This window comes from Podarcis vaucheri (genome assembly GCF_965113315.1).
Source record: "Podarcis vaucheri genome assembly, chromosome: 15".
Classification (NCBI taxonomy): Eukaryota; Metazoa; Chordata; class Lepidosauria; order Squamata; family Lacertidae; genus Podarcis; species Podarcis vaucheri.
The window spans coordinates 5197328-5215004 of record NC_138753.1 but is presented as its reverse complement, the minus strand read 5'-3'; the positions used below and the strand labels follow the sequence as shown (position 1 = coordinate 5215004).

The following is a 17677-nucleotide window of genomic DNA, read 5'->3' as shown; positions in this document are numbered from 1 at the left end:
CTGTTGTCCTTCTGGCACCTACTGAAGACCTTCCTCTTTCAACAGGCCTTTTGGGGATCTTTCCAAGTCTGCATTCTATTTAATATTTTTTTGTTTATCGTTTTCTCTCTTGTTGTTTGCCACCCTGGACTTCCTTGGGAGAAAGAGTGGGATATAAATTTAATTAATAATGTAACGCTTCAAATCACCCAAGAGACCTACCAACAGATGCAGGCATAACACCTGCACACAGAGAAACAACAGAAATCCTGCAGCCATTTTGGGCGGTAAATGATTTACCTCTTGGTGCTGTTTGCTTAAATGCCATTTGCAGAGGGAAAAGCCAGTAGATGAGGTAGGGGTCATAGGTGCCGTTGAAAACATACAGGACGTTTAAGCTTTTGCTGGTCTCCAAAATCACCTGCTCGTTTGTAGCAAAGGAACACATGCAGGGAACGCTTCTGTATTTCTGTTGGAAGAAATTAGGTGGGTGGCAGAGGGGTGGGAATGCTGTATTTTTGGCATGCAGCAGTGAGAACAGCATGGGAGTGAAAATACTCAAGTTAATATAGGACAAAACTTCTCAGTTTTAACAGCTGAAAGTGTGTTTGGTGTTGTAACACAGTCCTTCTAAATAAGCCCATAGCAGGAACTAAGGGGTCATAACTATGATTTTAGCAGTTGTCGCTTTATACGTAAGCCGCCTTGAGTAAATATATTAATAATAACGACAGCAACTCCACGCCAGAGCGTAGATTTCATATGCAGAAGATGCCAGGTTCAATTATCCCAGGTTGTACACAACATATATACCGGTATATATGTGTGTGTGTGTGTGTGTGTGTATATACTGTATATGTATATGTATATGTATATGTATATGTATATGTATATATACACATATTTTAAATATATATATGTGTGTGTGTGTGTGTATTATATACATGTGTGTGGTTTTTCAGTGTTTTTAAATCAATTAGTAATCCCCAGCATGTCAAGGTATTTACTTACATTACGAAATTTATATGCCACTTGCCGGGGGAAAAGGATCAAAACAAAAAGAACAATATCAGTATAAACAATTTAAAACAGCTATTTGAAACATTCCCAAAAATAATATTTAAAATCAACAGTAAACGACAACCAGATTAGAAAAAACATACCAACATTCTACATGTCTGGATAGGCTTTGCCTAAACAAAAAAAGCCTTAAGCAGGCCTCAAAAGGACAATGGCGAAGATGCCTGCCTGATAGGCTGGGGGTTCCAAAGTGAGTGTCCTGCAACACTAAAAGACTGACTTCTTAACAAATCCAGAATGAGTATCATGGCACCTGTAACAGTGCTGTTCTGCAGACTGAAGTGGTTAAATGGGCACATTTGGGGTACGGTGATTTTGCAGATAAACTGGTCCCAAGCCGTTATGAGCTCTATATACAAATAGTAGCACCAGGTCAAGTCACTGCTGGAAACACTTCCACTTCCAGAGACAGGCGTAGGCAGAAACTGCAGGGCCATTCCAGCCTTTTTATTTTGCCTGCCTCTCTCTCTGTCTGCTTCTTCCCCCACCCCCACCCCCACCCCCACCCCCACCCCACAGCTTCCCACTGAGTCATGGAAGTTGAGGGAACTGGGTTGCTGCTCCATACCCTCTTCCTCCTCACCACAATCCCCCGTTTTTTGAAATATTAGGGTGTGTCTGGGCATACCCTTCGCACATGCCTGTAACTGCCAGGGTCCTTCAACTCACCTCTACAACTGCATTTTCAATAAGACCTGAAAGAGGTGACCGTGTGGCACTTCGGAGACTCAGTTCCGCCATCCGCCATGCTACAGTTTGCCCAAAGTCCTCTCTGGCGTCTCTCTCAGTAGCCCTAGGATAGATTTTATAGTTTTGGGTTTTTTAAAATAGGTCTCAGGACTCATTTTTTTTAATTGAATGGAGCCAGAAGCGGAGTTCAAAGTGCCAGAAAGCAGAAGCAATGACCAAATCTTCAAGACAGATTATTCAACCCTACCAACAGGAAGAACTTTCTGACAGAGCTGTTTGACAGTGGAATGGACTCCCTCAGGAGGTTGTGGGCGCTTCTTCCTTGGAAGCCTTTAAGTTTAAGAGGTTGGGTGGCCATCTGTCATGGAAACTGTCATGGTCCGGTTCACGGGTGATCAAAGTCCCAGCAGGGGACATCAGGACCTGGGGCAAGATGGTAGGGTGGGAGTAGGAACGGGGGTCCAGAAGCCAGGAGTCAGGAAGCCAAGAGTCCAAGGGTCAGAGAGAAAGGAGTCAAGAAGCCAAGGGTCCGAGGCTCAGGAAGCAAGGAGTCAAGAAGCCAAGGGTCCGAGGATCAAGAAGCAGGGAGTCAAGAAGCCAAGGTTCAAGGATCAGGAAGCAAGAAGCCAAATGCAGCAAGGCAGGAAGCGTGTTGCTGTGGCAAAGAGCTGAAGGGAAATGCTGACCTTATCACCCTTTCCAGCTCTTGCCACCAGGCGCTGTGAGTTACCAATCAGCCTCACCTGTGAGGCCATGCCTTGCCTCTTCAGAACAAACTTAGGAAGGCCCCAGTCCTGCAAAGTCCTATTGGTCACAGGGCCTGGCTCCTGCACACACACCTGACAGAAACTTTAGTTGAGATTCCTGCATTGCAGGGGGTTAGAGTAAATGACCCTTCCAACTCTATGATTCTTCCAACTCCCAGAGGAAACTCCCTGACCACTAGGGCTTATAGGGCCAGAGTCTGGACACCTTCCCCTGAACATAAAGAACTAGGTGACTCCCCTTGCACATCACCAGTCTGACAGGGGCAGCGGAGCACCAGGAGGAAGGCTGTGGAAAGAAGGGGGGCCCACCTTCAGGCTAGAGGGCTGGCTCTTTAAGACTGAGACTCTCTCAGGGTGTGGAGACTGGAGGAGGCAGTCTGGGGAGGTAGAGGCACAAAAGGCCTAAGCCTGCTGCCTGTCTCTGTTGGAGCAAGTTGGTCACTCAGAGCTGTCCATGGTTCTGCAGAATTCAACCAGACTTCCTGCTTTTCCCCATGGGATCTCACATCAGACCAGAAGACATCTATGCCTTCACAGCACCAGCAATGGCCGACTCTACTGCTGTGCCAAGCATTGTCTCACAGGTTGGTCACCGCCATGGATGATTCTCCTCACAGTCCCTGCTGAGAGGGTGTGCAGCCAGGAGCCATTCCGGGACACAGACGTCTTTCCTAGCCTAATACTCAAGCTCCTTTGGTGAGGATTGGGTCCGGGGCCTTCTACACACTAAGCACATGCTCCACTGTTCACAGCCCCTGCTTCATCAACATAGGGAGGGGAGCGGTCAGGAACTTGTCTTCCCCCTCTTCAGCTGCACTCCCGGAGATACTTACATGAGTTCTTTGGTTTGCGGGCTTCCAGAGATGGCTCTCAGGAGTTTATCAATCCAAATGAACTGCCGGAGTGTCCTAGGAAGCAGTTTCCCACTAAGACTTTCACACGCCGCTGACATGTTCTCGGAACCTCGAGAGATTATGGCACAGAGCAAATCGCCTAATAAATCGCTCTCTGGGCAGCTAAGAACAGGGGGGTGTAGCTCAGGTCTGATATGCAACTGCAAGTCTGAAAAGAACAGACGTAATTTTTAAAAAGTGACTCCTAAGCAGTCAAGGAAAGGGAAGTTATTACTACCTTCCACCCCAGCTCATCATTTGGGAGCAGCCACTCCAGTGAGTCGGGGAGCGGGGAGGCTGAGATCGGCTCTCTTGTGGTAGGCCAGCCCCACCAGGCCTCCTCTCCTCAGCTGTCACCCAGGGGCAGCTATTCCATCAGGCTGCCTCCGTGGGAGAGATGGGAAGCCATAGGACACCTTCCATCAGGTCTGCTGGAAGCCCAGCTCCGTCAGACACCTCCTGCCCCTAATCTGGGCCAGCTGGTCATTATAGGAACAAACGGTTTACAAACTGCTGCCTGAGTTTTGGTTCTGGTTTTCCACTCCCCTCTCCCTGTCCCTTCTCCCTTGTGTATCTATCTCTCTATTGACTGTAGGGACTGTCTTGTTTGGCTGGTATGCAAGTTGCTCTGAGACTGCTTTTGGCTGAAGAGCAGGGTTACAAATGCTATAAATAAATAAATAATAATCACAAAACCAAAGAGATAAACTGAACAACAACAGGTGTTGATTTTGGACCTACAGTTTAAACATGTCTGGAAATCAATGCATGCCAATAAGGACCCATGAGCCTTATTTATTTGGATCCACCAAGATCGTACATACAAATGATGGACTAAATTTTGTCGCGAGTCCAGGATTCTAAAAATGCGTCCACCTTTAGTGTGTCACATGACTCTGTCCTTTAATGTGCCACATGACTCTATGTTCTGCCTCCACTGATGGGTGCTGTGTGCTTCTGAGAACCAGTTGCTGGGAATCACAAGTAGGGAGAATACCCTTGGCCTGATCCAGCTTATGTTCTTATGTTTTGCTCTGATAGATGTATACCCATATATCTGTGTGTCAGCCAGGATCCAAAGAACCAAACCAGAGCAGCCGCATGATACCACACAGCAAACCACTTCTGAAACTGCACAAAGGATCAAAAGTGGTTTGGAACATGTTGGAGAGAAGGAGCGTCAAGAGAGGAAAGAAGAAAGTCAAAATGCCCACTGGCTGCCAGCACATCAGAAGTGGCTCTCTGAATTGCAGGCATTCCATTAGGATGTTGAAATTATTTTTCCAATGCAAGAGACTTTGGAGAGCTTTCTGCTTTCTTAGGTGCTTATTTGTTACCTGTTCTCCCACCAACCCAGCCACCCTTTCTCCCAGTTTTTAACACAACCTGTGCATACTTCACAACTGAACTATCCGGCTTCCGATTCAAAATATTTAAAATACTCCAGCGCTGTGGAGCTAAAAAGGCTCATGGGACTATGCTGAAAACAAGCTGGCAGAGTGGGATTATTTTGGAAAGTGACACATACGCCACGGTAAATTAAGCCTCGCTCACAGCGCGCTTGGGTGGGTGCACCAGTGTACCGAATTGCTTTTAGTATGAATGGATAAAAGATGAAGACACTCTGTATCAGCTGAAGGAAGGAGGGGAATAACCTCTATTAGCTCTTAGTGCTGTGAAAGCAAACACTTGTGGGTGCCTTTGAAGTGGAGAGCTTTTTATGTTTCTTATGTTTCTGTATAGGGGGGAAAACAAACCTTTCAAAGCGGATCTGGTTTCTTTCTTTCAGTGGAAGGGAAGGCAAACAAACGCACGCACACACAGCAGATGTAGTGTGAATTAATCAATGATATCCAATTTGGAGATGACTCGCTCATTCAGAGTTTTTAGGTGTGTACACATAATGGTTTTGAAGTTAACACATGTAACATGAGTACAATGACCAAACTACTAAAAATGATAGGGACCCGTAACGCCCGGCTCTCCCCTTCCTCTACATTTTGTGGGGAAAGCACTAGTGACCTCCCCCTGCCCCCAATTTGGATGAGGACCAAGGAGCTGGAGGGGGAATTTTCATCAGGAAAATAGCACCAGTGGAGAAAGGGTTAACTCCCCAATGCTGTGGTCCCAAACCAAATCTTTCCCCCTGCCATATAGCCCAAGTCATTGGTGGTGGCTGTTCCCCACCTACATTTTTTTTAAAAGGAGATCAAATCGCAGATCTCCATCATCTCACCTGATCTGGCCCTTGTTTTCACATTATGGTCCCATCTACACCATACGTCTGAATTGGATTTAAGGCTCTGGCTTCCCCCAAAGAATTCTGGGAAATGTAGCTGTGTGAGGCATAAACTACAATTTGCGGTTACCCTTAAGAAACCACAGTTCTCAGGGTTAAATGGGGGGGGGGGAAGCAGTGTGCTTTAAATGTATGGTATGGATGTGACCATTCTTTATATTACGTGAAATGTCCCAAATTCAATCCCTGGCATCTCCTGGGAGGAGATGGAAATATTGGAGTGTTATTGCTTGTCAGCTAGATGGACTGATGTTGATATGACTTGATACAAGGCAGCTTCCAGAGATTTTTAATGAAGCATGTTGGGCTGAACAAATTTTTCATACACAGGTTTAAGCCTCACTTTTAGAATTTCGAATGCAAAGCTGGTACCTTCTCCATTTCCATTGACTTGAGAAGCTGGTCTTTCGGATAAGACTAGACAAATGTCTTTACTCTCAATGGATTTGGGCCTCTGCAGAACCACGGAAGTTTCTCCCGAGTCCCTTGATGACTGGGGCAGTTTACATAAAGCTTCACCTCCTTGCGCACTTCCTTCGAGATGTGCCTATGAAGATAGAATTTGCTGTCAGTCATTGTAGTTTGGTGAGGCTACTAAACTAAGGCTGCAGCCATGCCAAACAGTTAAAGCACACTTTTTAAAAACTGTCAAACATGCCTAGTATTTACAGTGGTACCTCAGGTTAAGTACTTAATTCGTTCCGGAGGTCCGTTCTTAACCTGAAACTGTTCTTAACCTGAAGCACCACTTTAGTTAATGGGGCCTCCTGCTGCCGCCGCACTGCCAGAGCACGATTTCTGTTCTCATCCTGAAGCAAAGTTCTTAACCTGAAGCACTATTTATGGGTTAGCGGAGTCTGTAACCTGACGCATATGTAACCCGAGGTACCACTGTATTTGCAGTTGACACCCATTCATTGTTATTAAATAACTTATAAAACAGAATATTTTCCACAGGAAAAAATGGAAATTTTCCAAAAAACAGATTTCCCCCCCACCAAGTATCACCGATGATACACACTGTCATTGTGATGAGTCAAGCCAAGTTCTTTCATCTGCTCTGTGTATTAATGTTTTACTTTTACTTTTAATGATCTATTGCTTTATAGCTCATCATCATTTATTTTTATCGCAAGCCACTTTATTCTTTTATTAGAAAACTGGGATAAAAATGAACTACACCATTATGGAAAGAATGTTTATTAACAGGCCAAGGTTACTATTATTTCTTTGTTTTCATAGGATCATTAAACACACTTAAAGCTAGGTAAAGGGAGCTAGGGTTTTTATTGGGGGGGGAATAAGCTCAGTTAGGATTTTAATGAGAACCTATCTTGGGATAAATGGGGCAATCCCATGGGACCATGTGACACTGGTCCTGAAAGCACTGGCCTGGCCTCCAGTGAGCTCCTGGGCGAAATTAGTACTAGCATAAAGGTAAAGGTAAAGGGACCCCTGACCATTAGGTCCAGTCGTGACCGACTCTGGGGTTGTGGCGCTCATCTCGCTTTATTGGCCGAGGGAGTCGGCGTACAGCTTCCGGGTCATGTGGCCAGCAGGACTAAGCTGTTTCTGGCGAACCAGAGCAGTGCACGAAAATGCCATTTACCTTCCCGCTGGAGAGGTACCTATTTATCTACTTGCACTGGTGTGCTTTTGAACTGCTAGGTTGGCAGGAGCAGGGACCGAGCAACGGGAGCTCACCCCGTCGCAGGGATTCGAACTGCTGACCTTCTGATCAGCAAGTCCTAGGCTCTGTGGTTTAACCCACAGCGCCATCCACCCTAAATGGCTTGAGACCCAAGTACCGAAAAGAGTGCCTTCCCCAATACCAAATGTTTTGGACAGTACGATTGGCAGGTGAGGCCTAGTTGGTGCTGCCGCCATCAGAGGCTGCCCAGTTGATGCTGACACATGGCAGGGCCTTTTCAGTGGTGGTTCATTGGTTGTGGAATGCCTTCCTTAATGAGGTACACCTGTCTCCATCTCTATTAACTATCAGAAGGAGTTTGAAAGCATTCCTGTTTATCCAGGCATTTGGTGGCTGGAGAATATTGTTCCCAGCCACCTCAAGATCACTGGATGGAATAATGCTTTCAATTGTAATTGTTTTTGGAACGTCTTAACCTGCTTTAGAATGTTTCTGCGTATTGTTTTTTATTTCTATATTTGTTCCTCCTTGGAGAGGAAGGGCGGGATGTAAATTCAATCAATCAAAAATAATTCTCACTTTCCAAAACAATATGAGGACCAAAAGAGAGCTATCTTTCAAAATTCACATTTTCCTGAATTTTGTGATTCAATTCTCCAACCAATGTGTACCAAAAAAAAAATGGCTACATAAGGGGAAAGAATAAAAATGCATATATTAGTGAAAGTAATGAATAAAATGTGTTACATCAAGGGAAGTTGCTTGCCAAGAAAAACGTGTGTGCTGGGCAACATTTCATACAGGAGAAATTTGCGCTACAATACAAATGATTTTTTGCAAGGTCTTATAATAATAATAATGAACAGAAGCTTGGAGAAGTGAGAAGCTGAGAGAAGAGGAATCAGTCAGATATATCTATCTCTGTTTAGGTTCCATTGGGGCTTACTTTCTTCCACAGAAGTGGAGGAATGCAGCAATTGAAGACCACAGGGAAATGGGGGGGGGAACTCCCCCCCCGGCACTGACCCAGGGTAGCCCAGCCCTCACTGATAAACAGCCCTGGGTGGTGGGGAACATTGCAATTCTCTTGTGAGATATAAGCCCCTCCTTTCACACATATCCCAAATCTGGGATTTTAGAAATGCTTAATACGCTTTAAAAGCAGTATCATCAGCAGAACAGGGAAAATGCATTTATTACCTTGTGGTGGGCTCCACAGGTGGCCAACAGCAACTCCATCTCTGCTATTACAACACTGTAGACGTCGTCAAGAAAATGAACCATCTCAGGAGCCAGACTGGCTGCCTCAGCACCTGCTCCGCAGAAAGTTAAAATCTCTGATCATTTATGAACCAGGAGGTGTGACTGTGATAACCACCTTCCATCCAGCTTACTTGCTTGTTGTAGAACACAAGTGGGGCAACCTGCGGCCCTCCAGATTCCAACTCCCATCACCCCTGACCACTGGGCCATGCTGTCAGGGGCTTATGGGAACTGGAGCACCCAAACAGCTAGACAACCACAGATTCCCTACCCCCCTGCTCTAGAAAGAAGTGGAGGCACTTGCCTTTCATGGCTGGTGGCTACTAGCTGCGGAAATCTGGGACAGTGACACACTTCAGCTCGTGGGCACAATTTGACAGGAACAGGCTGGCTGATCTGAATGCAGGCAAGTGAATAAAGCAGAACTGCTTGGGTTCGGCAGGTGGCCAAGAACGAGAAGCCATTGAGGAGCCTGCTCCAAGAGCAAATGGCTTGCTTTTTAGCTGACTTGATGCTGATTTCGCTTGTACCACCTGCATGTCCACTCGCTCTCCATTCCTCATCCTGTTGCAATTCGTGGCATTTGCAAATGATTGCACACTTGGGACTGTGTCAAGTATGTGCGTGTTAAGGGGATGTTAAGTGTTTTGTGTCATTGTGTTTGTGTTAAGGGTGTGTAATTGCAGCTACTCAGGAGAGGGTATTCTTCATTCCAGCATCCTGACTATGTGATACCCTCTCCCTCAGATATGGTTGGCTAGTGGAATGGAAAGTATGGAGCCCAACGGCTTGTTGGGCCACACTTACTTTATGGTCTGGCCCTGCCCACTTTTGGGCTCCACCCACTGATGGAATGCTCCCACTGGGTCCCCGTAGTTGTCACCTTGGACTGAAAAAGGGTTTCCCAGTCTTGCTGTAAATCAAGAACCATAACGAAACACACATGTCACAAGTCTCCTGTTCTCTCTTTTTCAAAAGACACTGACTGCATACATTCCAATTGCTCAAGGAGGAAAAAAAAGACATTTACAATACTGGTATTGACCCACCCTGCCTTTTAAATCCTTCCAAGGCTCCTTTTGGAACTCTCAGTAAAGCAAATGGGAAGTTTTCAGTGTGTCAAGAATACAGAACTGATCTTTCAACTTTTTTTAAAGCATCCCCCCCACCTCCTTTGAAAACAGCGATATTATTAACATGAAAGGAAACAGATGTCTTTTTCACATGCAAACTAATCTGAGGCGATACGCTGAAAAAATAATAATAAAAAAGACGACGGGCTGTGCAATCATCTAATTTTTTTATTCTATTTTTTTGCTCTCTGGCAGAACTAGATGGCGCAATATTTTTCAGGTTTCCCACAATGCAAAGTCAATTTGGAAACAGCGGGACTTCTTCCAGTACAAATTGTAATTACTTCAAAGCTCACGCAGCAAGGATATTGCAAGTCAAATAGGTTTCCCTGTCCATTTCCCGCCCCCCCCGGCCCCCTTTCATTGACTCATTTTTAAAAATTAAACCACACAATAACATCGCCACGAGGGAAAAGAATTTGCGGGAAGACAGCAGTCATAACAGACTGGGTTCAAAATCACTCCTCATAAAGGATATTGGCTTGATGGCTCTCTGAGTAAGGCACATTTATAACTCATCCTGAGCCCTAGGTATAGAGTGGGAAATAATATGTGTACACACACACACACACACACACACACACACACACACACACATGCCCAGTTGCCATATTCCAGGCAGGAAGCATACAGACGCTCACAGCACAATCCTAACCATGCTGAGTTCAATGCCTAAGGCTGCAGTCCTACACACCTACTTATTTGGGAGTATGCCACATTGAGCTCAATGGGGGGACGGGACTAACATTGGAATAGACATGGATAGGATGGCACTCAAAATCAAGATTCCACTCACAAACACCTAGCTGGATTAGGAACTGCATGAAAAGCCCACGCCACATAATAGGCAATCATGCTAATCAGCTGTTTCAGAAGGGGAGCAATGGGCTAGATTTAATTCCCTCTTCACTTCTCTCCCACCAAACAGCTGATCAGGATGACTGACAATTCTCTGGCCAGGAAGCATGCAGCCCTGGTGTGCTGTGTACAGGGGCGGGAGAATCAAGGCCACGGTCTCTGCTAAGTGACATTGAATATGGATGAAGCCCCACTGTGGAAGTGTTTGCCAATCTGGACTTTTTCTATGGTTTATTTCTGTAGATCACGGCATCAATAAAGTTGGCATTACTTGATATGAAGTGTACCCTCACAATTAACTATTTTAACCCCGCCTTGATGTAAAGATGAGCACAATAATACAACGCTTTCAGCAAGCTTAAACTATCACCTCCTGTAGGGGTTCTGCAAAGAAAACCGAATTGTCCTTTGACACTAAACTCAGGATTCAGGAAACAAACAAGATAACTGGTTTAGTTGGTGATCACAAGTGCCATGTCTTATCAACTGCAAAATGGGCAAGGTAAAGGACTCCCTGTCTGAAACCCAGGAGAGCCATGTGAATCAATGGTCTGGCTCTGTGTAAGATAGTTCCCTAGGTTCCTATGCTCTTTCTGGGGAGAGGGGAGTAGCTCAGTGGTAGAGCATCTGTCTTGTACACAGAAGGCCCTGGGTTCAATCCTCAGCATCTCCAGGTAGGGCTGGGAGAAATTCCTGTCCTCAATCCTTGGATAGCTGCTGTCAGTCAATGCAGACAATACTGAGCTAGGTGGGACCAAGGGTCACAATGATTGTTAAGCCAACTTTTAAACATTTCTTATAAAGTCATGAGGTTCATGGAAGGCCAGAGCCCGTAGAAAAGAAAGAATGCCAAGAAAGTAAAGGTAGGTTTCTGCCTAGAACCAAACAGTAGATAACATGGTTTTGCTTTATATTTTGAAAGGCGAACCTTAAGTGGGCTTGGAAAAGACTGAGTTTTATCCATTCTCTTGGTGATTGTTTCTATTGCCTTAGTTTGTGCGCAGGCTCTGAAAGAACATCTTGACTCACCTGAATGAAAATGACAGTGAATACTTTCTGCCGCTTTCAAAGACTGATTCTGTAGCCAGACTCTTGTAGCTTCTTCCAGCTTTGTGTTGTTGATCTCACTTATGGTGGTGGAGGACTAAGTGGAGAAAGTCGTTTTCAACAATTAGCTTTCTGTTGTAACTCACAGGAACAAAGGAAACTGCCTTAAAACCAAGTCAGACCACTGGATCCACCTAGCTCAGAACTGTCAACATTTGGCAGCAGCTCTCCAAGGGTTCAGAGACGGCTCTCCCCATCCCTACTTGGAGTTGTCAGAGATTGAAGCCAGGACATCCTGCATGCAAAGCAGATGTTCTGTCACTGAGCTATGCTCCACTCTATAGAGTGGAACCAAAGGAATTATTAGCTTAATTATCAAGAGGTGTTTCCCAGAAAAGAAAACTGAGTTTTTTCAGCATAGATGCAGTAAATATCCAAGTTTTCTCAGTAGTAAAATTTCAGTTCTTTCTAGTTAAATAGATGTGGGCTCCATTTAGCCATTTGGTCACCAGGGGAGGGGACACAGCTCAGTAATGTAGCCCCTGCTTTACATGCAGAAATTCAGTCACCAGCACCTTCGGTTAAAAGGAGAAATTGGCATGTGATGGGGAAGATCTCCATTTCAGATCTTAGAAGGAAGCTGACTGACAGACTAATGGTGTCTGTCCTGGTATAAAGCAGTTTCCTGCGTTCCATTAAACCAGGGTTGGGGAACTTTTTCAGCCCAAGGACTGCATTCCCTTCTGGACAAAATTCCAAGAGTCACATGCCAGTGGTGGGTGTGGCCAGAGGCAAATGTGGTTGGAGCAACAAATGTAATGTTATCGGACTGATAGGTTGGTCTGGATGTTTGTGGGTCCCCTCCAACTGTGTGGTTTTGTATTTGTAAGATGGGAGTTGGCAGTAGAAGGGATTGCAGAAGTGGCCAAACCTAGAATCTAGAGTTGTAAAAGGTCATTTAGTCCAAGCCCCTGCAATGCAAGAATTGAAGGGTGGGCCATCCAACATCTGCTTAAAAACCTACAAGAAGAGAGAGTCCACAACCTCCCAAGGGAGACAGTTCCACTGTAGAACAGATCTTACTGTCAGAACTCAATGGCCGTAGCTGGGCCTGTTAAGCACCCTATTTACATGTCTAAAGAGTTGACCAAGTACAGATGTGTTGGGGTGAGGTAAAGGGACGCCTGACCATTAGGTCCAGTCATGGCCGACTCTGGGGTTGCGGCGCTCATCTCGCTTTACTGGCTGAGGGAGCCGGCGAACAGCTTCCGGGTCATGTGGCCAGCATGACTAAGCCACTTCTGGTGAACCAGAACAGCGCACGGAAACGCCGTTTACCTTCCCACTGGAGAGGTACCTATATATCTACTTGCACTTTGACATGCTTTCGAACTGCTAGGTTGGCAGGAGCAGGGACTGAGCAACAGGAGCTCACCCTGTTGCAGGGATTCGAACCGCCGACCTTCTGATCGGCAAGTCCTAGGCTCTGTGGTTTAACCCACAGCGCCACCCACATCCCATGTGTTGGGGAACCCTCCTCAAAAACCTACAGTAATGGGGAAGCAAACTATGTTGGAATGTAAATGCTGTGAGCCCTTTCATCGTCAGTTACTTATATGTGTAAATACAGTGGTACCTTGGGTTAAGTACTTAATTCATTCTGGAGGTCCGTTCTTAACCTGAAACTGTTCTTAACCTGAAGCACCACTTTAGCTAATGGGGCCTCCTGCTGCTGCTGCGCCGCCGGAGCACGATTTCTGTTCTCATCCTGAAGCAAAGTTCTTAACCCGAGGTACTATTTCTGGGTTAGCAGAGTCTGTAACCTGAAGTGTATGTAACCTGAAGTATATGTAACCCGAGGTACCACTGTATAACCAAATATCCTCAAGACACCAGCGATTCCAGGGACTTTCATTCCAAGGAAAACAAACCCTGGGTAGGCTCTGGAGCCCTTGAGCCCCTCATTCTGGCTCTTGGTGTGGTGGGGCACAGATGCAGAGCTGCCCTTCTGAACCTGGTGCCACTATAGTTCACCTGGAGGGGGCTGGGTTTGGTAAAGCAGCAGTGAAGTTGTGGCTGGGCAGATGTCCACAGTAGCTTTGCTGGTGTGACTGCACAGTCCTGACCTTGTCACTGCCTTGCATTGGCCAGCAATTGGTAAGCTGTGGCAACAGTGATATCAGGAGGGCAGCTCTGCAGTTCTGCCCCAGCACACTAGCCACGACTAGAATCTATACCAACAAGTCATTGTTTTAATGTGACCTTATTAGCCTTGAGTTTTTATAACACACTTACAAGTGAATCAGGCTGAACAGGGCAGTCACTGAAATATCTTTTGACAAAGCTCTGGCCAAGGAGATTGAAAACCATTTTTCTTTGCTTTGGGTCTCTTATCTTATCCTTTATTTCATCGGCGAAGGCTGTTTCCAATCTCTCTAAAACCTAGAAGAATCATCAGTTATTTTGCATGTGCACTGACACCACACACACACACACAATAGTTATTAGGAATTACTTGCAATCTAATTTATTATTTCCATTTGCCTATATTGAGTTCCAATGCAGTTTAGTGGTTCAAAGGCGGCATTTTTTCATCTCCGCCAAGCTAAGCAGTTGGCTCCTTACCTCTCTCGCCCTGACCTAGCCACTGTGATCCACGCGATGGTCACCTCGCGACTGGATTACTGTAACTCTTTCTATGTGGGGCTGCCCTTGAGACTGACCTAGAAACTCCAGCGGGTGCAGAATGCTGCAGCGAGACTCCTTACGGGGTCCTTGCTGCGAGATCACATTCACCCGGTGCTATACCAGCTGCACTGGCTCCCGGTGGAGTACAGGATCAGGTTTAAGGTGCTGGTTTTAACCTTTAAATCCCTATACGGCCTAGGACCCTCATACCTAAAGGACTGCCTCTCCTGTTATGTCCCACAGAGGAACTTACGATCTTCAAACAAAAACATCTTGGAGGTCCCAGGCCACAGAGAGGTTAGGCTGGCCTCAGCCAGAGCCAGGGCTTTTTTGGCTGTGGCTCCGATCTGGTGGAACGCTCTGCCACAAGAGACTAGGGCCCTGCGGGCCCTGACATCTTTCTGCAGGGCCTGCAAGACAGAGCTGTTCACCAAGCCTTTGGCCAAGGCACAGCCTGACATCCTCCTTTGGCAATCTTCACAGAACTATAGCTGAATGGTTGCCATCAATTTGATTTGAATTAATTTTATAATGAAATGATTTTAGAATGCTGTATTATTTTATTGTTGTTAGCTGCCCTGAGCCTGGCTTCGGCTGGGGAGGGCGGGATATAAAGAAATTTATTTATTTATTTATATTATTATTATTAGAAGAAGAAGAAGAAGAGTTTGGATTTGATATCCCGCCTTTCACTCCCCTTCAGGAGTCTCAAAGCGGCTAACATTCTCCTTTCCCTTCCTCCCCCACAACAAACACTCTGTGAGGTGAGTGGGGCTGAGAGACTTCACAGAAGTGTGACTGGCCCAAGGTCACCCAGCAGCTGCATGTGGAGGAGCGGAGACACGAACCCGGTTTCCCAGATTACTTGACTACCGCTCTTAACCACTACACCACACTGGCTCTCTATTATTATTATTATTATTATTATTATTATTATTATTATTATTATTATTATTATTATTATTTTATTATAAGTGTCAAACAAGGGCCAGCTCTCTCCCTGCTCCCATCCCAACCCTCATTCAGTTGTAAAGCCGATTGAATGACCTTGGGCTAGTCTCCCCCTCCACTAGGGGCTGTTATGAGCATAAATTCCTTGAAAGGAAAGGCAAGAGGAAAAAATGTCACTAATTACCGGTAACAAACTCTGAAGCTAAGGATAGTCCATGCAGTTGTCACAACAACCCTATGAAGTTTGTTTGGCTGACAGACGGTGATTGGGCCTAGCAAATTAAGTTCAGCTGAGGGGTGAAGACCCAGCGAGCTTCAGTGTGGGATATTGTGGTGAGTGTTGGACTAAGACTTGAGTGACCAGCATTCAAATCCTCACTCACCCATGAAGTTCACTAGGTGACTTTGGGCCACTTACTTTCTTACAGCCTAATGAACCTCCTAAGGATGGGGAGAACCATGTTCCTTGAGCTTCTTGGAGGAAAGCTAGAATATAAATGTAACAATAATAATAACAACAATTATTATAATAATGAGGCCCCTGCAGAAATTTGAAACTGGACCTAAAATAAAGGCTGAGAAACGTATTTTGGAACATCCTAGATGCCATATAAATGGTAAGTGGTATTGCTGTTGTTGGAGGAGGAAAGGAGGAGCAAAGGAAGAAAAATAAGAGGGTGCAAGCTTTACAGCAAAGATTAGTACCTTATGCCATGGCTTTCCAGGCAATAGCGTTTCCTGTAGGCAGGCACTGAACCAAGAGATGCTGCAAGCCTGGTTATGGTTGTCTAATTTTGTTCTTGGGTGTCCAGATATTTCTCCAGTTTCTTTCTCCATTTCATGAAGTATCCCCCCCCCCCCGCCGCCAAGTGATATGCAATCACTTCTAGTTTTCCAGTTAGAAGGTCTTCATGACATGACACTGGAGGGGGAAAGCTGCAACACAGACAAAAGAGCTGAGGTCCAAATTATTACAAGCACAATCCCAAGCACTGGATAAAAAGGACTTTGCCAGGTGAAAAAAAAGTTAATACACAGGTGTAAAGATGCATTTGAAGACTCTCAACGTAGCACCTACAGACACCATGGTGCCTCAGACACATTCATAGCACCCGTACCCATTTTAAAAAAACTTTAAATTGAGATTTTGGCTATATTGTTTTGTTAGGAGTGTTGCCTGTTTTTTGTGTGGTTTTTTTAGGGATGCCTGCTTACTTTGGTCTGGGTTATTTGGGGGAAATGCCTGTTTGGAAGGGGGTTCTGAACACCAGAATTTCTTTTTTCATTAAATGGATGTTTGGTGGCACCTAGGCCAGTTTCTTAGTCTTCCAAATGTGCCTTTTGGGTTGCAAAAATGTGGGGGGTGGACCCTTGGTATATGAAGATGGACACCAATGCAACTAAGAGGGTCCATGTGCATAAGCAGAGGCTCATACAGCAAATCTAGGAACCATCACCAGAGATTGCTTCGGACAAGATGTGCATTAAACCTGACTTGTTTTCTACAGGATGTTGACTGCAATATCCAAATACTGTACTGTAACTAATTTCACATCTACACCATACATGGAAAGCACTCTTATAGCACTTCCAACAGCCATAGATTATCCCACAAAGAATGTTGGGAAGTGTAGTTTGTTCAGGGTGCTGACCTACCAGAGCTACAATTCCCAGCACCCTTAGCAAACTACACTTCCCAGCACTTTCCATGGCTGTTGAATCAGTAAAGAGTACCGTACTTTAAATGTATGCCAGGGATGTAGAATAATCAATAAGGTTTAGTGTCCAACATCAGTCAAGCTCAGAGCAGACCCACTGAAATAAGCGGACATGACAAAGTTGGTCCCATTCATTTAAATGGGTCTGCTCTTGAGTTAAAACTTAGTCGGATGCAACCCTAAATCAATAATGGCAGTAAGAACATTAATTAATACAAACAAAACAATAACAATGTTGACGATGGTAATACAACAAAAAATACAATGAAGCGGACAATGACAATACAGTAATAGATCAGCAGCTATGATAACAGCAACGATAGACAACAAGTAATAATAGAAATGTGCAACAGGGATAAAAACAGCAAAATATTTATAATAACAATACTGTAAAGGGCGAATAATGATGTTAGCCGTACTCAAGACAATGGAACTTAGGTTTACTGATTTCAGTGGGCTTACTCTGAGAGGAACTTAGCTGCGTTCCACAAAATAGAATTATTACTCTTATTGCTATTATTATCCTTATTATTGAATAGCTCCCCTACGGGGGCTCAAGGAAGCCGCGCTCAGCTTCTCCTCCGCCTCGCAGGCCCGGCTCCCCCGTTGCCATGGCGACCGGGCCCTCCGGGCCTAGCTCTCCTCCGCCCGCCTCCTCCG

At 45.3% G+C, this 17677-nt stretch overlaps 1 protein-coding gene across 7 annotated transcripts in view; it reads right to left on the bottom strand.

The window, feature by feature from the left end:
• Positions 1-17677, bottom strand: part of LOC309520196 (uncharacterized protein) — a 64799-nt gene that overhangs the window by 46514 nt on the left and 608 nt on the right. For 2 of the 7 annotated variants that reach the window (XM_082201685.1, XM_082201687.1), the window contains exons 1-8: positions 16005-17569; positions 13956-14102; positions 11643-11757; positions 8560-8672; positions 6081-6255; positions 3350-3578; positions 1729-1852; positions 280-448 (exon numbers count right to left, since the gene is read on the bottom strand). In XM_082201685.1, the coding sequence (XP_082057811.1) occupies positions 280-448; positions 1729-1852; positions 3350-3578; positions 6081-6255; positions 8560-8672; positions 11643-11757; positions 13956-14102; positions 16005-16136 (1204 nt within the window). In that variant the 5' untranslated portion in view covers positions 16137-17569. Of the gene's footprint in view, positions 1-279; positions 449-1728; positions 1853-3349; positions 3579-6080; positions 6256-8559; positions 8673-11642; positions 11758-13955; positions 14103-16004; positions 17671-17677 lie in introns of those variants that run through there. The other 5 variants (XM_082201683.1, XM_082201682.1, XM_082201684.1 and 2 more) reach the window with 5 other exon arrangements.